This window comes from Choloepus didactylus, chromosome 1 (genome assembly GCF_015220235.1).
Source record: "Choloepus didactylus isolate mChoDid1 chromosome 1, mChoDid1.pri, whole genome shotgun sequence".
NCBI classification, from domain to species: Eukaryota; Metazoa; Chordata; class Mammalia; order Pilosa; family Megalonychidae; genus Choloepus; species Choloepus didactylus.
Window position 1 is genome coordinate 232,728,202 of NC_051307.1, and position 22,928 is coordinate 232,751,129.

Sequence of the window (22,928 nt, forward strand, 5' to 3'; positions counted from 1 at the left end):
CTATGTCTTTTACAGGGTAAAAAAGGCAACCACTGCTAGCCTTAGTCACTGTTCTGGTTTGCTAAAGCTGCCAGAATGCAGAATACTGGAAATGGATTGGCTTTTATAAATGGGGTTTATTAGGTTACAAATTTATAATTCTAAAACCATAAAAGTGTCCAAACTAAGGTTTCAGAAAGAGGATGCCTTCACTGAAGAAAGGCCATTGGCATTAGGAACTCCTCTTGCAGCTGGGAAGTTACGTGGCTGGTATCTGCTGGTCCTTTGCTCCTGGGTTGCATTTCAAAATGGCTTTCTCCAGAATGTCTCTGGGTTTATGTCCTTCTTAGCTTCTGCCAGCTCTCTGCTTGGTTCTCCTGGGGCATTTCTCTCTAAGCATCTGGGAGTCCTCTCTTAGCTTCTACAGGGCAAACTCTGGGCTTCATCTCCAAATGTCCTTCTGTCTGCATCTCCTAGCGTCTCCAAGCATCTGAGTCTGTGTCAGCTCTTAGCTTCTTCCAGGGGCAAACTCTAGATTACATATCTTAGCTTCTCTCCAAAATGTCTCTCTTAGCTTCTCTGAGTTCCTTCTGTCTGTGAGCTCCCTTAAAGGACTCGAGTAAAAAAATCAAGACCTATCCTGAATTGGTGAGTTCACACTTCCATGGAAATAATTTAATCGAAAGGTCTCATCCACAGTTAGGTGAGTCACATCTCCATGGAAACATTCACTCAAAAGGTCCCACCCCACAAGACTGGATTAAAGAATCATGGCTTTCCTGGGGTACATAACATTTTCAAACTGGCATAGTCACTGTTTCTGAATATATGAGAAGGAGAGAATGGCAAAGTCATGTAGAATTGCAGGGCTAGGAGGTTCAAAGGGCTCATATAATATTCAGGTAACCCATTTCCATGAATAAGTCTTGGAGAATGAATGACTCAAATTCATATCTAAGAAAAATGGCAAGACACTACATACTTCATTGCTGGTAGGTTATGACTAGTTAGGAATGCCAAATAAAAAATGCAGTGCCAAGCACCTGCTGTCTACAACATAAGGAAATTTAGCATGTTTCACATCTGCCACATCTTTCAGGTATATTTTCCTATCCATTCACCTCTTTGAATAATTTGGAACAAATACTGAAGATTGTGTGCCATGTTTTACAGATTCTTATTCTTAAAACTCATTAAATCACCAAAGAAATGTTTCAAATTCTGCTTTCTAGTATGATGCTCCACAGCAGCAGTTAGAACTTAGTAGAACACTGATTCTAGAAGAGATTAACAATTTACAATTAGCCTTGGTTTTGACATGTTTAATGGGAGTCTCTGGTGCTACAGTGTCTATCCCCAAGAAGGAGCCATAGTAAATGGTAGTTCCCAAACTCATTGGTGATGAATCCATTTTTTGCTCATAGGGAAGCATCAGAGCTCAGTGTTTTGCAGAACAGATCTTGCAATATCTGTTAGCATAGTATAGTAAAGTCGAATGGGAAAGAAGCAAAATTGTGAGCTTGGATTCTAATCATGGCCCTGCCAAGAACAATCTAGGCACTTGAAGCAAAACACTTGACATCTGAAGTTTCCATTTCCTTTGAGAGTGGAAATACATGATCTCTTGAATCCTTTGAAAACTTGAAATGCTAGAATTCTCTGCCCATGGTAAAGAAAAATGTGCCTGTGTAGTAGCCACAATTCCATTCTCTAAGTTTGTTTATGGTCTGCTAGTTTTAGTAAGAATCACCAACCCACTGGAATATTTAAATGATCAAATACCCTGAAAGGGGTTGATATTTTTGAAAGTATCATAAATATGAACGTATCATCTAGATTAGGAAGGTTAATTATTACAGTTGGAACTGGCAAGCTGCCATTTTGATCTTATACCCAAATAAACAGCTAGAATAGGTTTTGGCACACCTACAAGGTTTTCAGAAAATATGTGAGTGGGGTGATGTAGGGTCCTGACCTTTTCCTTATGGAGTTTAGTTCAAACATCCATCCCCCTCTCTCCAGAATCTGGTGCAGAGTAACATCATGTATTACCTTTGTTTCCCCACACTCATCTGTTATTCTCTTTTCTTCTCTCCAAAGAACATGGAAAGGATTTTGTGGGATCTCAGTATCTCTTTTTCTTCCACCACTGGGATGACCCTCACATTTTCGAGAGGACTCGAAAATCTTTTCTCTCACATAGGCTAAAAGGATCTCATTTTACTTCCAACAGCCCTATTTTAGAGTAATGGAATGGTATCTTCTAATTGAAATTTGTTTTTATATGATCAATGCAAAAACAAATCAAAATAATATAAAATGTGGTTATGAGCAAAGAATTCCTTTGTATTATGCCTAATTTCTGTATGGTCATTATTGCAGATAATTTAAAGAGCTCTGTCTCAGACTTTTAAAAGTTTACTTTTTTACCCTTTCATTAATCACAGAAACAGCTACACTAAAGAACAGGATGTTTTGTTTTCACTATTGAATTGTTGGTTAGGGCTTTCTTGACGCTTTAGATGCAGGAGGTTAAATCTCTGTTTTCTTCTTTTAGATTAAATCCAAGTGCCATCAGAATTAGGTTATGTACTTGATTTTGGACAAAAAGTAGAGACTTCAAGACGCTATACTATAACCTGACCAAACTGAACTAGGTAGCCTTCCCATTCTTTCACTGCAGTTTTTACTAAAATGGAATTATAGGGAGATGTCTCTTGTAGAATTATATTTGAAGGTTTTCTAGAAACCAAAATGTGAAAAGTTGAAGAACTCATCAGTATGACTGACACGAATTTGAGGTTCCTTAAGCCAATCAAGCAGAATCTTTTAGCATCCCTTAATCCAAAAATACCACTTGATTAAATTCACTTTTCAATATCATTTTTAATTTCATAGTGTGTTTTTACTGTGTCCTTATTTCTCCGAGAAAGAAAAATGGAAATGAAAAGCTGGAATCTAAAAATAAAATTTATACTTAATACACAAGCTAAATATACTCCCCAAATTTTCTCATTGGTACATTAATTCAGTGAAATCTAATTTAGGCTAGTACCAATGCTCTGAATAAAGATGAATAAGTATTGCCAGTTCACATTGTGTTTCTACTTCTTTCTTTGAGACTTTTCAGAAGAAATGTTAATTGCTTAAGTCCTTATATTACATTGTGTGTTCTTTAAAGTTTTCTGGAAGAAGGATTAAGCAAACGCAGCAACTAAATTTAGCTTTTATTTTTTAGGTTCTCCCATTCTATTGGTATTTACTCAGAGTAGTCATCCTGACTTCATACCATTCTTTATGAGTTAGCTTTCCAAAATCCAGATATTATTTTGCTGCCGCCCACCAAAGAAAGTATTCACTACTCAAATAAATTTTGGGAATCATGGGTTAAATAAAGTTAAACCCTTTCCTGCAGTAATTTTTCTGCAATCTGAACTGTGAATCTTTAAGAGGTCAGTACAATTTTTAGGCTTTCCCAACTTGACCAAAAAACATTTTAAGGCAACCCTATTTAATAAGAGTATTCTGTGGAAAACAACATTCTAGGGTGTCAAGACCCACCTTTCTAGCTCATGTCTTCATTTTTGTGCAGGTGCCTTCCTGCCATTTTGTACCACACTGTTATTTTTAATGCCTTGCTATCTTTGGTCATGCTGTCCCCAACCCTGATATTCTTCTCTTCATCTCTTTTCTCTCCTCTTGATATCTTACATTTTCCCATATCAAAACCGCATGTCATATACTTTATTAAATTATTGTTTTTCCCTGTGAGAAAACAAATATTTCACTTCCTCCTCTGTAATTCCATAGCATTTTATTTTCACATTTCCTCAAGCTCTTGTCATTGTCTGTTTTGAATCGGGCAGTTGTCCAGGTTTTCCTGCAAGAGGTGCTGCTTCTCAGGGGCAGGGGCTTTATCTTCATTTATATTCATTTATCTTAGCATCCTCCCTTTCTTAGCAATCTACCAGGCATGTAATAGGCAGTCATTGTAGTTGAACAGAATTGAGTTGAATAACCCCCAAACCGCACATCAAACCAAGTCACTCTTCTGCTCAGAGCCCTGCAGTGGCTTCCACTTTCATCAGAATAGGAGCCAAAGGTTTCACAGGCTTCCCAAGACCCTACATGTTCACCCACCCTCCCCACGCCATTGCCTCCTAACTCCATCTCTGAACTGCTCTCTCACTCATTCACTCCACTGCAGCCCGGATGGCCTCCTTGTTCTTTGAAGATGCCCAAGATTCTGCCATTTGAGAGCATTTTCTTCTACCTGGAATGATTCCCCTAAAAACTCATCTGGCAAAATCCATTGCTTAAATGTCACCTACTCAGCGTCTTACTCTGAAAGCATAATTTATATGCCTCCCTCTCCTCAACTCTTCCAATTCCTCTTTCCCTGCTTGTTTCTCCCCACACAGCTACATTACTTCTAACTACTATCTAATTAACTTGTTTATTATGTTTATTATTTTCCTCCCTCACCTGGCCAGATGTAAGTTCCACAATGACAGAGATATTTGTCTGTTTTCTTCATTGCTGTGTCCCAAGCCCCTAGAGCAGTATCTGGCCTATATTAGACACTTAAAATAGGTGAGGTAGTTGAATGAATGTGGTTTTCATCCCATTTTCTAATACAGTAAATTTACAATGTCGATTTGTCACAAAATGTCCATGTAGAACTTAACAAGATCAGAGTAGTTTTTGTTATTTTTCATTATTGAAAAATTGTTCTCTGTGCTTCAGCTCACTCAAGCTGTGAAGGCAGTAAAACATTGCATCAATTAAAATATTGCAGTTAACACTAATTAGGAAAAGCATTATTAATACCACAGCTGAACCGGATTGTTGAATCTCTGTAGCCTCATTTCACTCTAGACCCAGTATGGCAATTCCATAAGATAACATTTGTTCCCGATCATGAATTTTGTTAAACTAATGGAGACCCTTTTCAGGGGAGGAAAATAGAGTGTTAAAAAAATGTGGATACCTGTTGTAAAATATTCTGCTTCTGCTCTTCAGTCCATTCAATTTAAAATATTCTGCTTCTGCTCTTCAATCTATTCAATTTAGCCTTGCTTCATCATCATGGTTAAGAACAAAATTTCAAGGCATGTCTGCTTTGTCAGAACCCTGAGATGGATTTTAAGGCGCCTAGGAAATATGGATGTCACTGTTGACCCCAAGGGGTTTGCAATCTCCACTAAGTACTTTGGATTCCAGTCCTCCATCACTTATTTATTTAGATGTTTAACTTTGAGCAATTCTCTTAATTTTTCTGAATTTCAAATGTCTTCTTTCTCTGTACAATGCAGTTAATACTTAATGCCTTCCCTGTCTACTTCACAGGGATTTTTGATGATCAAATAAGCTAATATGAGTAAAATTTTTTTTTTAATTTGTTAAAAATAAGTACTATAAAATATATGGAAACATGTATCAGTGGTCTACTTGCTCCTATTATTAATACTACTACTAATTTTATTGTTGTCATTTCTATTATTATTGCTATTGTTAAATTATCATCATCATAGATGATTCTAGATTATATTCAAGACTAAACAATACGTAGTTTAGGGATACATTTGTATGTGATAAAAACGTAAGGAAAAATATCAGTAGAATGATAAAGATGAAATCAGGAGGGGGTGTGCAGGCACCAGGAATGGGGGAACGAGGAGCTACTCATGAAGGGACACATGGGCCCTTCAAAGTTTCTGGCAGTGTTCTGTTTATTAAGCTGGGTATTGGGTTTACACATGTGCATTTTATTATTTACATAAGCATCCTGTATTTTTCTGTATGTTTAATATGTTGCACACTAAAAAATTAAAAATGAAAAAAATCAGGTTATCTGGAGCCAGATAGCTGGGATAATACTGTAGCATTACCATTTACTAACATTGTGAACTTGGGCAAATTATTTTGCTTTTCTGGGCCTTGGTTTCCTCATATGTAAAAGGGAATATAATAGTGTGCATGTCATAGAATTATTGGGAGGATAAAATGAGTTAATACATGAAAAGCACTTAGACTAGTGCCTGGCATGTAGTAAGCACTCAATAAATCTTAGCTCTAAATGGGTTTATTATTACTGCAAGACAGAGATGGCTGATTTAGTTAGCAAGCTTCCAGCTGAGCAGAAAGGATGTGGGCATTGCTTTCATCAATAGAGTTCCCACATTTCCTGACAGCTGTCCCTCATACCTCAAAAACACTCTTCTGCACATCTCTCCCACACAGCCATGCTTTGTGGCAAGTGATGAAGAAATTTTAAGATGGCCCTAAAATGTGTGTGTGCACTTGGGTGAGCTGGTGATGATACCGTGGATCTCTGATGAAGCATCCTGGTCACTGTGGATGCTTCATCTACAGACTTTAAAGAAGTTTGTGGAAATTCAGATGCCACAGTGAAGTTGCAACTGGAAAAAAAATGAAAGCAGAAGAGCAACAGAACTTGCCCCAGAGTATTCCGAAAACTCTAGCAGGAAAACTGAAGCAGAGACAAGCCCAGAGAAATTGGAATGGAAAATGACTTCAAGAATAACATCATGAAGCCTGGAAAATGGCAGGCCAGTGGTCTGAAGCCCAAGATGAGGCAGTAGCTGGATGAAGGCTTGTTTTTCTATATTTGAAAACCAGAGCTCCAGTAGTCTCAGTAGTTGACTGAGTCTGGATTTGAGTAACTAACCGGAACACACTAACTTTGGAGCTCTCTGAAGGATCGATCCAGTCACACCCTGCAGTAAGGGGAGGCTGTGCTGTGGCACTGTCAGTGTGCACTGACCCGTAGTAGGGACAATGGGGAGAATGTCTAGAGCTGGAAAAGAGACAGAGATTGGGAGGGAGAGAAACCAGGTTGTGGATGCCAAAGTAGGAGATGTTGGCCATCTTTTTGTACCACAAGCTAAGACCAAGACCCAAGTCTCTTGATTTCCCATTGTCCTGGGACCATCATCTGTGCAAATGTAATGTTGATTAGATGATCCATCCTAAGCAAAAGGTATGTCCTCTCAACTCCCATAGCAGTTTTCTTCTACCATTCTTGAGGTCAAGAATCATGTTTCACCTTCATATTCCCCACAGCATTTGCCACACATATCACCATTAATAATAATGACAAGGGAAGGAAAGAATAAAAGGCAAGGGAGGGAGGTCATACTGAAGAACAAATAGTAAGATCCCCCCAATTCTGAAATTCTCTGGCTCTGCAGAAATTCTGAGGCAGAAAACAGTAACTCCATCCAAAGCTGACAAGGAAATTATCGCAATACTAAGTTGGAAATTGTCTTCCTTTAGGAAATCACTGCAAATTCGTATGCCTCCTCAGGTATATCTCCCATTGTGGCAGTTATTTAGAAGTTTGTTTTTGTTTTGCCAGAGAGCTGTTTTAAACTTTTGAATTTAGATGAAAATACTTAGTTATCAGTTTCCTCCGTGTTACATGAACTAAAATGTCTTCAACTTCAGTAATAAATAAGAAGTACAAAACAAAATCAAAACTGCTGTGTCACTCAGCTCAACTTTGCACTCTTCTTGGCAGTCTGACTGGGCTCCAAGAGCTGAGTTGTCAGAGGGGCAGTGATTTATTGTCCCACATTTAGAAGTAGGATGGAAAGTAAAAAGGTTCTGCTTGTATGTTATGTTTTCCTTTCAAATCCGACATTCCCTACCATGTTTCTCTAACTTATTTTTCTATGGTGCTTTTCACCATCAAAGATACTATGTGTTGTTGCTGTTGTGGTTTGGCATATTTAATACATATTAAGTGCTTTGAGAAAAGAGGTGATTGTTTTCTTTTTCAATGATGTATCCCCAGTGCCTAAAACAGTGGCTGGCATTTAGTAGGTATTCATTCAAGACATCTTCCAGGTAATTGTCTTAGTTTCTTAGGGCTGCCATAACGAAATACCACCAACTGTGTGAAATGTATTGTCTCAATGTTCTGGAAGCTGGAACTCTGAACTCAGGGTATTGGTAGGGACCCGCTCCCTCTGAAGTCTATAGGGGAGAATCCTTCCTCCCCTCTTCTATTTGGTGTTTGCCAGCAATCCCTGGTGTTCCTCAGCTTGTAAATGCATGACTCCAATTTCTGTCTCCTCCATTTACACAAGCCTTTCTCCTCTCTGGAACTGTGTCTCTTTCCCATTTCTCTTAATCCAGTCATACTGGATGAAGGACCCACACAATTCCAATATGAACTCATTTTAAGATAACTAATTATATCTACAGTGTCCCTGTTTCCGTATAACGTCACATTGATAGGTAACAGAGGTTAGCATTTCAACATGGCTTTATGGGGTGGGGGCGCATAATTCAACACATAACGGTATTGGTTCTCGTCTATCTTAGGGTGTGTTTAAGAGCAAAGGACATGAGGGATGACATTTCTTAAAGACCAGCAGGTTTAACACAATGCATCCCTTTAGCTGACTCCACTCTGAAAATGAATCAGTGAGATAGCACCCATAGCAAAGTCTAAACCAATGATGAGTAAACACATAGCTTTCATGTATATTTGATGATGGTTTTATTTTCAAAACTGTAATTAAAAGAGATAAAAATATATGGTTGAAGTTGCCGAAGCAACTTTAATTCAACATAAATAACAGCTGCTCTTCATCTGGAATTTTCATGTATATACAGAGCTTTTTTATGCCCTTACATTCAGGATTCAGTATCCCAAGAAATGTTTTATACTCAAAGAAGGGGAAGGTAAAAGAAAGCAAAATAGCCCTCTTTGAGCCAGTGACTAAGCAGACCTGTTACTTCTAACGGCTTTAATTTCCCCAAAATAGCTATATGACAAAGCATGTCCAGTTTCTTAGGAGCAGTAAATCTAAGCATGTTTGGCATTTTTGGTTATGTGTCACCAATCACCAATCCCTATTTTATTAGGTCAGAAATCTAAAACTGATTAAGTAGTGAATGAGGAGTCTTCTGTTTGCATTTGAAGCAAAATTTTCCTTCAGAGCCTGTTTTCAGGATAAAGCCTGCTTCCCTTTAAAGTAACAATCAGTGCAATTTCCTCCCAATCTGCTTGGGAAGATTGCTTAATTCTTTTGATAGAATTAAGACAAAGTTTAACTTCATGAACATCCATCTTGTTTCATTTATGAGCAGGAAAAGAGAAAGTGCCGTTCTTCCCTGAGACACTGTACCCACTGCCAGTAAATGCTAAGTAAGTTTGACAGTGAGCTCATTGCCCAGGCTGTGTCCCTGGAAGATTTCCAAAAGAAAAGAAATAGAATGAAAAAGTTTAAAAGGAAGAGATTTTTTTTTCACTTTAAACCAGGGTTTTTCATGACCAGTTGTTCAGCTTGCAGATTTGTAGTCTCTTGAGTTCAATCACGTTCTATGGCCCTATATCTCTATTTAGTAATAGATATCCAAGGTTTTTTCTATAGGTTACTTACAATGCCCTCTTGATATGTGCATATGTACCTTTTGAGCATTTTCTTCAGAGAATATTTATTCTAGTGATACTTGAATGTATCTGATTTGCCCTCTAGGGCTGCCCATTTTGTTTGTTTTTAAGAAGACTGGCAAAATGAATTACAGCTTGCTAATTTTAATTTTCAGTAGAACAAAGGAAAGGCCATGAAATAAAAATTCAATGAAGAATCATGTTTCTATCAAAGCTATAATGATCATGTCTATCAAGTTATGGAATTCTCACTCTAGATGAAGAGATAATAGTATGATATACCAATGACTAGATTGTAACAGCCCCTGATTTCAGATAACTGTCCCATGCAATTTTTTTTTTTTTTTTTAATTTTAAATATGAAGAAACTGAGGAGGCAATGCCCCACCATCCCTAAGGACTGAAAGAAAACTTTTCTGGGATGGAGTCCTTGGCCCATGCAATTTATGTGATGTTTCATGCTTTCATCTTCTCAAGCTTTCCGTGTTAAAGTGGGCCAGGTGTGTGTGTGGGGGGGGGTATTTTTTTGTCAAGCAATGGCTTTGTTTCATATTCTGATTGCATTCCAATCTTAGTGTATCATAGTGTATCATTTTAAGGGGTGGGTAGGGGGTCAGTGCCCTTGGTAAGAGACTTCTTAAAAAATTATCTTCCAGATATCTCTGGTCATTGAGCATACAGGATGGAAGGTCCTTTATAGCCAAGATGTAGGGAAACAGTGTGCCATGTGGATGAACCATAAGAAAGTTCAGCCTAATCTAATATGTCTTATTGGCTACCACCTTAGTGTGGCAAACAAGAGAAAGAGCAGTGCTCAAAAATAAAGAAATAGTAATTAAATATCTAATATTTATCAAACACTGTTTTGAGCACTGGGTTACAACCTAATAAAGACTGGCAAGATTCCTTCCACCATTGCCTGACGTTTCAGGGGTGGAGTATAGCGATAAACCAGATAGACGGTAGCTGGATCTAGGTGAAGGTTCCCTTTAGATAAACACTTAGGGAAAGCTGCTCTGAGGAGGTGGCTTTTGAGTTAAGTCCTGAAGAATGATCATAATAAGCTAAAAGCATGTGTACAGAGCACTCCAGTCAAAGGGGAAAGCAAGTACAAAGGTCCTGAGACAGATAGGGTATATAAAGGACAGAAATGACGCAAAATAGGTTTATTACAGTATTAAATAATATGTAAGGGGGAGAGTAGCAGGGGATGGAGCTTGAAATGCAGGCAGGGGCCAGATCCCAAAGGACTTTCATGGAGCACAATGAAGATTCTAAAATGTACTGGGACAAATGCTTTTCTGATACCTTTGTTTCTCTTTGTGTTGTGTAAGCATGAAACCAAAGATAGAGAATGCAGCTGCCTAACCATTAACACTCCTGAGTCAGGATGAAATGTGAAAAGAGATGAGCTCCTGTAGAGAAAAATGCTGGTAATAATAGCTTGTATTTAGGGCACCTGTCTCCAAAGGAGATCAACATTATTTACAATGTCATCTCACTAATCGCAGTAACCCCATGAGTTAGATAGGTGCACAATTTTGTGAAACACACAGGGAAACTCAGATATTTTAAATTGAGTTGTTCTTTGACTTCTTAAATAGCACAAAGATCTAGATAAAATATAGTATGTCAAAGAAATAAGGTAAAAGAAAAGAACTAAAATGAGAAATAAAATAACTATCAGGAAAGTCATGCACTTACAGGGATAGGAGCAACAAAGGACCTTTATTTTATTATAAAGTAAAAAAAAAAAAAAATGGTTGACATGTGAAAAATTGAGAGAACCCCAAATAGTCAGAGAATCAACAAGTATGCTTCTGTGCGTGTTCTTTGATTCATTATAGTATAGACGACAAACATATGGACTGCTAGGTCAGAGGGATCTGGAGTCTAATGCAAATGCTGCCGTATTCTAGCTTTGTGATCTCAGATGTCAGTTTTATTTTCTGTAAAATGTGACTAGTAATATTATCTGCCTTTTCATGATATTACTTTTTATGAAATAAATGAGTTTTTATGCAGATAAATGAGTAAGTTCGTGGAAAGTAATAAATTGTGTCCCCTATATATGCTGGTTGAAACTGGCCATACATCCTTCCAAAGAAACAGTGTTTATAAAGGTGGTTAAATTGCTAACCTAGCCCACAGACGCCTCCTTAACACATAATATTGATTATGTTATTTTCAGTTCTTACCCAAGTTCTATTCCTGGAAACATAGGGTGATGTGGTAATGTGATGAAAGAAGAGAAAGAAGGGACTAACCTCTTAGTTTGCTAAATATAGTATTGCTGAACCTATGCAAATTTGTCTTTGATGATCCCAGTTACCTTTTCTCATCCTATTTTTAAGCCATTAGTCCTCTCTTGTGCTTTCTTTACCCCACCTTGCCTTCCCCATTATTTCATACATGAAATTTCCATTTATTTCCTTTTTTAGCTAATCTAAACTCACATTCATAGAATCCATAACTGTTCTTACTCATCTTTTAAGAAGCAGCAATCTAACTGGACTAATGCATCCTTTAACTGTAAATGACTAATAGCAGTTCCTTTGCAGATATTGATGGTTTAACACTGGATTTCAATAATTCCAAAATAACATCTAAATTATAGAGTTTCATCTCATATAAAAGGGTGAGAAAAATATTCACCTAGGTGGAGGGAAACTGTTATGAAGGCCAGAATCAGCACCTGGGAGAGCTCTCGGTCATCGCTCTCCGTTTTCATTTTGCAATAAAGCTCTAACGATTTTCATTGTTTGTCTATGGCAGCAGCATTAAGGGCTCTGAAAGTACAAAGTCAGAAGCCATTTCTGTGAATGAGTCATTGGTAAATCGAGTGCACATTAAATTAGGAATATTAATAAGACCTTGGATTCTCTTCGTTATCTGTATAAAGAACTCCAGGGAAAGAGATTCTTTTTAATGCCAGACAACCACCTGGGGATCAGATTAGAGTCCCTTACTTTAAACCATCAAATTGGGGTAATGTCAGAAGGATAAAATGCTAACATCAATATTTGATACAAAAGAAGAATTCAAAAAAATCTTTGCCAAAGATTGTATAAACGAATGGAAAAATGAATAAGTGACAGGAAGATAGGTCATGCATATCTATGGATAGCTTCTGATTATTAGTATATATAGATGTATTTGATTTCCATTTATAAATTTCCGTATGTGCATCCGCATTTATATTCATCTTACTTGCATTTGGTATGCAGTATGAACTTCTTAAACTTTTAGCCTGGTGAATAACTGTATGTAATTAGTGTAAACAATGTAATTTTCACCTTTTATTTGTTTAAATATTTCTGCATCTTTTATAGAAAGTAAACTAAACGTTAGCTTCTACTGTTTTACGAAAATATTTTCCACCTTTACTTTAAAAAGTAATACTTCTCTCAGACCACTTCATCATAGAAAGAATTTCTAACAAATTATCTGAATCAAGTATATACATGTGTTGCATTAATTTCCATTCATATAACAAGTACAGTTCATGAACTACAAAGAATGAAATCAGATTCACTTCAGTACCTGTCTTGAATTGAAGTCACAATTAAAACTAGCAAAAGAGGATGTATTTTAACTTTTGGCACAGTAAGATTGACTTGGCCACTCTAATGTTACCTTATCTGGTTGAAGTTTAGACTCAATAGCTTTCCCCAGTGAGTCATTTCCTGTAGATTTTTCTCTGATGCTCAGAAATGACAATGGTAGTGCTACCATTATTAACAACTAAATTTGTACTCTGTAGTAAGTTAAGTGCTTTACATGTATGCTCTTAATCTTCAAAAAGCCCTGTGGTATAGGAATTACTGTTCCAAGATCAGAGATGAAGAAACGGAAGTTCAAGGAGATTAAGTAATGCACCTACATCATAAAGCTTGAGAGCATGAGTGCTGAGTTTATAGTGAGGTCCTTCTGACTTCAGAGTCTGTTTAACCGTTATGCAGTTTCTTCTTCTTGCTATGTACTCTGTCACAGGGAAACCCAGTAAATCATGCCAGTCTTACTAAGGGTTTCTGCCTTCTTCCTGAATGGAAAGAATACCAAAAATGTGCCTTTGGAACTCATAAGTTTTGGTATATTTAGATTTATTTTCAGTGTGAGTTTCTGTAATTCAGGAAACCATGCAAATGCAAATGCATGCATACATACACTCGGGGGCAAATGGCAGAGATTCAAGACATAATTTAAAATATGCTGCACGTTAATGGGTTTTTAAAGTTACTTTCTAAAACACCTCTCTATTTATATAAATGGTGCAAACATTATGGAAATCATATTCATAACAAATGTATTGCTTGACCATTTTTCTGAATTGATAATCTATTTCCTTATTGTTTTTTTCACAACTTGAGGAACTGAGAACTGGTGGTGGTGCTTGCAGTTTTTTGTTCTGAGGTCACCCTGTGAGAATTAATAAAATCCAGCTCTACCCAAGTCAGGAAAAATGTGAATTGGTGTTTTTGACTTGCATTGAAATGATTTACTCTATTATTTTGCCCTTTCCTTTTCTCCCTCCTCTTTGTGAATTATCTCATTAACCTTTCCTGGCTGTTATTGTGCTAGAGTTCTTATCTCCCTGCTCTGGGTAGTTTCACGCTGTGCATGGCTTCAGTACTTCCCGTTCATACACATGATGGGCAGACCCTTGAGATGGCCGAAATAGATTATTCTTTCTTATTTACTGTTATTTCTTCTTAAAACATATCTTAAATACTTTTGATTTTGTTTTCTATAGACTATGTCCAGGTATTTATTATAAGCTACCTGCTCCCCAGCTCTAAATGTTTAATAACTTTCCAGACAGGAAATAAGTGGAGATTTTTTTTTCCTGCACTCTCCAATTTACTCTGTGGTCTGAATTCCAAATGTTTTCATACTGTAAGGCGTTTTATTATTTATTGCTTATTGCTGCTTTAAGGCCTTTGTGCACTTGTACTCCCCTAGAAATTTAACTGCTAAATCACTTCCTTTCTGCTCTCAATAAGCTACACATTCCAAATACTATAGCATGTTTTCTAATCTCATTTAAAAATAAACTGCTGATATTACATTCCATAGGAGAATAAAGGACAGTTGTTTTCACAGACAAATAAAATATAAAAACACATCTGCCACAAAATTGTGCATCCGTTAGCAGGACTGGTAGAAAAAGTTATGTAAAATGCCAATGAATGAAATCAACACCAAAAAGTATAGCCATTTTACACTTTTGAGAGTCTACAGATCTTACGTTATGGGACCATATACAAAGCTGGAAAAATAAGCTGTTTTGAGAAACCATGGTACATGGATATTAATTCTCATAGTACATATAAACCATGTATTCAGCCACATCTTTAGTAACCAATTGCATGGAGCCAAAGAGTAATTTTCTTTTTTTTTAAGATGTCTCTAAATTTTTATTTGTTTTTACAGCTCAATTCTCTTTTGAAAAGGAAAGAATTTGAAGATGGACAAGTCAATTACATTTTACTTAAATAGTAATTAATCCTCATTTTAGAGAATAGCAAACAAAAGATCTATGGCACGTTATCTTTGAAAAGATCTTTTGCAAATTTTTTTCTAAAACAAAATAAGAACTATAATTCTCTCACGGATCAGGTATGTCTCTTTCAAAGGGCTATTCAGGGCAGCCAGATTTTATTCACAAAAGCCCCAAGCTGCAGTTCCACTGCAGTAGTACATAAAATACATGGAGTATCCTTATTAATCTATGTTACTTCCTATCCTACATACAAAATCATTGTGGTGAATAGACTGCTGGCACATTATTCCATGGTAATGAAAGAAAAAAATCATATTATTTTAAAGATAGGCCAGTGAGTTTTCAACTTTTTAAAACAATTTTAATAATACCAATATTTGATTTTCCTCTAAAGTTATAAGAGAGCAAAAATATAATATAATATATAATGGTAATAAATTTAAAAAAGGCGGCCCTGCTGGTATCATGCGAAACATGATCACATTCAGAAAAAAGAAAAAAAGAAAAGAAAAAGATTTGGGACACGCACATGTACCTTCTCACTCACACACACACCCAGTTGTAATTCCTCAGCTATTCTAATAATTCAAAAATCCTACTTCTTCATAGAGTTGTTTTTCATAATTTTCTTCTCATTCAACTTCATCCTTTTCACCTAACATTTAAAATCCGCACATCAGGTGGTCACGCACAAAGAAAAGGAAAGGAATAGCAGATCTGGAATCAATCTACTAACACTTCACATTGTGCATTGAAATGTGGAGTTACTTGCATATTCCCTGGAGAACAAACAGTTCATTCAGAGGAACTTTTTGTTTCTATAGGATGCTAACTGGTTTCAATGTACTTTTTCACTGACTTCATTAAATCATTGAGAAACTATAGGTTTCTGGTGCTTCAGAGCAGAGACTTGGGAGGGAGAAAGACTTGAACCTGTATCCTCTCTGAGCTTGGGAATTTAAACTATAATGAATTAAATGAGATCATTTATGAAATATGCTTGGCATGTGGTAAGACCTCAATTCATTTCGTAGATAGATGCTATTATTGCTATCTGTGTATTGGTTATAGTGATAGAACATTATGCATAATGCAGTCTTTCTCATAATGCCTGGTGCTACTGATCATTGCTAAGTACCAAAGATTTGAAGATAAATTGTATCTAAACAGAACAATGTATATGGAAATATTGCTGAGAAAATTCTTGCCAGGCGTCTACAAGCTTCAAAAAATACCTGTTCACACATATAGTTCTTTGTTTTGGAAATTATCATGCTGCTAATATTTAGGGTCTGGATATGCACTTATATCCAAAAAGACCACTTTTGGACCTGCGTAAATATAGTGCATGTGCATAAATATAGTGTCCTTTGATTAGCATCTTCAGCCACACTCTAGGACCCTTTTGCTATTTGGAACCCTTTTTAAAATGAAATAACTGGATTATGATTTGCTACTAGATTACAGCATCTGTCAGTGGACGGCAAAAGTATACACTAAGCACCAACCCTGTGGTATGAGAAGCCTTATGGTTGGCCTTGTTCCCTTCAAGTGGTGTGCTGGTTTGCATATATTATGTCCCCCAGAAAAAGCCATATTCTTTCATGCAATCTTGTGGGGGCAGACATATTAGAGTTGATTAGACTGGAACCTTCTGATTAGGTTGCTTCCATGGAGATATGACTCACCCAACTGTAGGTGATGACTGATTAGATAATTTCCATAGAGGTGTGGCCCTGCCCATTCAGCATGGGCCTTGATTAGTTCACTGGAGCCCTATAAAAGCTCCGACAGAAGGAGCTCACTGCTAGCTGCAGCTTACGGAGGCATTTTGAAGATAGCAGTTAGAAGCTGACGCAGACGTTTTGGAGAACGCCATTTTGAAATGCAAGCTGGGAGAAGCAAACACCAGCTGCGTGCCTTCCCAGCTAACAGAGGTTTTCCGGATAACAATGGCCTTTCTCCAATGAAGGTATCCTGTTGTCAGTGCCTTACTTTGAACACTTTATGGCCTTAAAACTGTAATTTTGTAACCAAATAAACCCCCTTTATAAAAGCCAATCCATTTCTAGTTTTTTGCATAATGGGCAGCATTGGCAAACTGGAACAAATGGTATCTCATTAAGTCTTTGCCTTTGACTATCATTTAAAAATAAAATACATTTATTCTCATTTTATTTATGAAAAATTTGAGACTTGCTCATGGTCAACACAGCTAATAAATATCAGATGGTTTTCGAACTCAGATCTACCCAAACACAGTCTTTCCATTCCCTTTGTAGCTGGGGTCTACCATTTGGAATCTATTTCAATTAACTACTAAGAAGTGTTTCTAAATATTTTCTCAAATACCCTATGAATCTGATGTATTCCGACTACCCAGAATTGAATGAATTCATAAAATAAAAAGGAAAAAAAAGGAATCCAGTTTTTTAAGCTCAGAAAAGATGATTTAAAACATTGTGTATATTTCTCATTTTCCCACCCAATTCTTAATGCTCTACTAGTCAGAGGATGTGGTATGTTTTGCCCAGATATGACCTGACCTCTATTATCTATCAGTTCTTAGTTTTTCGTGCAACTACAGAGAGTAGATGGGCTATCTCTGCAAAAACTTAGAGAATTTACCCTAAATATAAGGAATAAGTGACAATTCAAACTGTTCTAGTATTGTTTGTATGGTCAAGGTTAATTTAAAATATTAATTTGAATAGTATTTATTTAAAATACTCCATAATAAAGTTTTTAGAAATCTCTGGTTTAATCCCTTTTGAAGGCTTCTCAAACCATTTTCTTAAAGAGGAAAAAGAAAGAAAAAAAAAGTTCAAGCCTCACTTGGTACCCCTTGAATAAATAGAAATTTATTACATCAGCAATGTAATTCCAGTTGTAGCACTGTTTTGCTTTTTGCTGAGTATGTGTTTCCTCCAGGCACCCTTTCACACCTTAACCCTGGAGGTCTTTGAGTTATCATGATTAGATGTTATGTGTCAGTCCTGCCCATAAAACTCTTAGGTCCCTATAGGGCAGAAACTGTGTTCTCACAATGTTTGAATCTGAACTGGCAACCAGATGGTATATATTGGAATTTTTATAAATGATTAAGTAATGGAAACAATAATGTATGAGCTTAAAACATTGACTAATTCAAGAAGCTGGTAATCAAGACATGCAGGTGTGTGCATTTTTTAGTATCCTGACCATCCCTGAAATCAAGCTTGAGTGTGGAAACATTCAGTTTTGTAAGTACAGGCAAGCTGACCAGGTTCACATGCCAGCTCTATCAATTGCTAATGTTGAATCCTTAAGCAAATTTCATAGTGCCTCTGCATCTAGTCTGTAAAATGGGAACGTTAATGGTACTTAAGTCATGTAATTTTGTTAGGATCAAATGAGATTATCATCATAAAACACCTCAAGAAGTAGTTAATGGATGTCACTGCACTGTGCTATGCTCAGCCAGATAACTTGCAGCCCTGCAAGACTGATTTGGTCCAGAAGAATCCTCAAATCCAATAAGAGGTTATTTGATCCAATGTTTTAGGCAACAAAAATGAAATGGTCCTTATTCCACTATCTGAGACTAACATTGGAAGGGTAGGAGAAAGCCACTTACTGAACAAAAATGTGTCAGTCATGTTTCAGATGTGTTTATTATATCAACTTATTTTTGCAACTGCTTTACTGACTCAAATTGTGATCATTGGGTTTGTAAATGTCTTATTTCTCTAACCACACTCGAACATCTTGAGGAAAGAGAACTCTCTACTTCCAAAAGTACCCAGGACTACATATTTTAAAACACACGAGCACTTTAGAACAGTTTTGTGTGTGTGTGTGTGTCTGTGTGTGTGTGTGAAGAGAGAGACTGTTTGATTCTAAGTATATAGAGAGACAAATATAATTGCATATATTGAATGGTTTGTGGTGTGAGCAGAATTGAGCATCAGAAAACATGAATTTGCATCCTCACAATGATATTTAATTATAGAGAGATCTTGGGCAGTTACTTACATCTCTAAACTTGGTTTCTTCATCTGGAACTGCACTGACCAACACAATTCTCTGCGACAATGAAAATATTCTATTTCTGTGCTGCGTAATACAGAAGCTATTAGCCATGTGTGCCCACTGAGCACTTGAAATCTAGCTACTGTGACTGAAGAAGTGAATTTTTAATGTTAATTTGTTCTAATTAATTTGGATTTAAATACCCACATGTGGCAAGTAATTGCCCTACTGGGTGGCACAGCTATAGGCTCAAAGAAGACAGGGACGATAGCATGTGAAAGGAAGCCAAACTGAATTGCTCGTACACAGGAGCTACAAAGGCTATTTTTCAGCAGAGAACTGTCCTTTTTTGAAATAGTGATACTCTCCCATAATATCTTAGGGCTTTAAAGTTTAAACCATTTTCCCTTTATTTCTCCTAACAGATCTTGAAAACTTTAAAACAAGAACCCGAAGCACGGTGTCCGTCCGTCAGGGTCAGGGAATGGTACTGCTGTGTGGCCCTCCGCCCCATTCTGGAGGTAAATATAAATGCGCTGACATGTACACACTTCACTGACTGCTATTTTTCTTGCTGAATGTTCTCCCTTTTGGCACCAGCTGAGGGGGCAGTGTCATTTGTAGAGATTCCCAAAGTCCTCCGTGTAAAGGAAGAGTCAACGTACATGGTGTCCATAATTAGGATAGGAAAATATCAGATTGTGCAAATGTTCTACTCCACTTCTGTCTACCTGGCACAAGGGGAAAGACACCTGAGTCAATCGAAATCAGAATCCTATTGCTTGGTAAAGCAATGCAACTAAAACTACGAGTACTTCTTACAACTTTATTGGGTTAAAAAAGATGGTACCACTTCATTTCATCTCTTTTGTTAATCTTGATAGGGATCAGACCCAGAACCAAAGTGCCTTGACCACAAAATCCAAGATCACTGCGTGGAGGCCCATAATGACTAGGTCAGTTAGAAATGCATTTGGCTGCGAATAACAATAAGCTCGGCTCACACTGGGTTAAAGACATTGGATTGTGTTGTTCACATATACAAGATTTTCAAAGTCTAAAGCAGATACAACTTCTTGAGGAAACCTTTCAGCCCTTTCTCTTATCATTCTCTGAAGTCCTAAGCACATGTCATAGCTAAAGCATCAAGTCTGCATTGCAGACAGAAAGAAATGTGAAGAGGTAAGGACAAAAGGCTAAAGGCTTTCTCCTTTTTAATTTTCCTTTGTATTATGGGAGGTTTGCTTTGCCTGACAACTTTTGCCAACATTTCAATGATCACCCCCAGAGGCAAGGGAAATTGAAAAATCGAGTTTTCGGTTCATATTTTTAAGCAGATATGTCATGATCATGGAAAAAAATCTTGATTTTGTTAATAAGGAAGAATGTGGAAAGCTGTTGTTCTTGTTTGCTAATGCTGCCGGAATGCAAAACACCAGAGATGGGTTGGCTTTTATAAAAGGGGGTTTATTTGGTTACACAGTTACAGTCTTAAGGCCATAAAGTGTCCAAGGTAACACATCAGCAATCGGGTACCTTCACTGGAGGATGGCCAATGGTGTCCGGAAAACCTCTGTTGGCTGGGAAGGCATGCAGCTGGCATCTGCTCCAAAGTTCTGGTTTCAAAATGGCTTTCTCCCAGAACGTTCCTTTCTAGGCTGCAGTTCCTCAAAAATGTTACTCTTAGTTGTACTTGGGATATTTGTCCTCTCTGGAGCAAGAGTCTGCTTTCAATGGCCGTTTTTAAACTGTCTCTCATCTGCAGCTCCTGTGCTTTCTTCAAAGTGTCCCTCTGGGCTGTAGCTCCTCTTCAAAATGTCACTCTCAGCTGCACTGAGTTCCCTCTGCCCATCAGCTCATTTATATGGCTCCACTGATCAAGGCCCAGCCAGTGGGCGGACCAACGCTCCATGGAAATTATCCAGTTAGAGTTATCACCCACAATTGGGTGGGTGCATCTCCACAGAAACACTCAAAGAATTATAATCTATTCATCACTGATAACGTCTGCCCACACTAGATTACATCAAAGATAATGGCGTTTGGGGGACACAAAATATTCAAACTGGCACAGCTGTTGTGTAGCCAGCTAGCAGAGTCTGCGAAAAAGGCTAACAATCTCCTGACTGAAGGGCGAATATGACTGCACATAAAGAGGTCAGTAGTGTGGAGGTTTAATAGGTAGTAATATTTATTAGGATTCCCTTAAGGTTTCTGATGACAAGATTGATAAACCCTACTCTTGGAAATTCAGGCTAAGGTTTAATTTTATATCTGCTATCCTTTTAATTGCCTTAATTTTCTGTTTGGCTTTAAACAGATTAAAACAGTGAACTTTTTTTTTTTTTAATTTAGGATTCGAAAACACCCTTTTATTTTTTGCCCTATATTCTAAAGTGTAACTTTTCCTTAACTTATCTAATGTTCTGGCTAACATTTCCAGCAGGGAATAACAATTAACAAAAGAGCTAAAAGGTTTGTACCTCAAACAAGATGGGTTGGCTGCACCTCCAGGGTGGGTAAGGCAGGCATTCCTCCAAGTCTGAATCAAACCTTGGAACTGTTAGAAGTTCTGTATTTTGAAGACTGGCGAAGCCAGGTTGGACTTTAGGAGTATGTATTTTGGAAAATGGGCTCCTTCTCTAGGACTTCATTTTCCCTTAAAGGTGGTATCAGGAACACTGAATTTGGATTTTGGATGTGAGTACTAGTCCTGGTTATGTATTGAAACACAACTTGGTACTGGACAAATATCTTCAGATTTTCTCTGCCTTAGACTATTTATGTGAAAAATAAAGGAAATCTCTCAGATTCCTTTTAGTTTTATCATTACAGAATTATAATTCTTTAATAAAGGCTAAATACCATCTCTCTCAAGTATAGTTGCATTTTTGAATGTTTGTCCTTTATACCAGGAAGCAACTCAACTGTGGACATATATTTAGACAAAGGTAAAGTTCACTCAGACCAGCACTTCTGTTCTTAATATGAAATCTGATCAAAATAAGAATTGAACATTTTTGCTAATTTCTTCTGTAGGCTGTCTTCACAGCACTAAGCTTTCATAACATGGCAGCAACTCTAAAAATTAATCTTGTAGGTATATTGAGGGGAAAAAAAACAACCAAGACTCCCTGGTATAATGATATCTTTGTGAAAGGCAAAACATAAAGTGATGCTGTGCTGCATACAATAAAGCACCTGAATACTTCCCCCTTCCCACAGAGAAATATATTAAAAATTTCTGTAGATATCTACTGAAATGTGCTTGTCTCCGCTGGCAGCAGTCAGCAGCTCTCAAATCCTGTTCCTTGAGCTGTGCTCACATTCCTGACAATTTTGTTGGTGAAAGACAAGGAAATAAATATTCTCATTATGGGTTCTATTAGAAACCATATGCACAGTAATGCTGAAGGCAAAGCAGACAAGGCAAGGAAAGTTAGAAGAAAACCACAAAGAAGATCTTCAAGGTTGGAGAGCATCTCAGATTTCCATCAGTTTGAGGCAGTGGAGTCAATGATTATATGATGAAATCCCCCGAATTACCCAAAACCTTCCAATGACCTCTACACCGGTGATTCTCTCTGTGCTTTTCCAGGCTACATATCATCTTAAAGCTGGCAGAATCACTGTGAGCTCCTGGACTCCCTGAATATTTTTGTCCCAGCATATGGTATCCCAGTTTCACTTGGAACAGATCATGCACAGGAAAGGAAATGAGTCAGCCTTTTATTATATCAGTGAGATACTGAGTAATTGTATGAAATCCATTGTAAAGCATGCTGTACATCCTATTTCAAAAGCTGTGCGGTGTCAGACTTTCTTAGGGTAACAAAAAAATGAGCAGCAATTAAACTATTTTGAAAAGCGTTTCAACCAGCAGGTATTTCCAGGAATCTACCAGTCACCATGTGTAGCATCTTTGTCATCTCTTGGTTTATATATACTAATCTAGATATGATCTTGTTGCATAGATTTTACTATTAATTCCTGACACCAACCCCAAAA

The 22,928-nt window shown here is 37.2% G+C and overlaps 1 protein-coding gene across 5 annotated transcripts in view; it reads left to right on the top strand.

Moving 5' to 3' along the window:
* CNTN4 (contactin 4) overlaps window positions 1-22,928 on the top strand; it is an 824,548-nt gene that overhangs the window by 545,623 nt on the left and 255,997 nt on the right. For all 5 annotated transcript variants that reach the window (XM_037800525.1, XM_037800543.1, XM_037800528.1 and 2 more), the window contains one exon: window positions 19,346-19,441. In XM_037800525.1, the coding sequence (XP_037656453.1) occupies window positions 19,346-19,441 (96 nt within the window). The remainder of the gene's footprint in view (window positions 1-19,345; window positions 19,442-22,928) is intronic.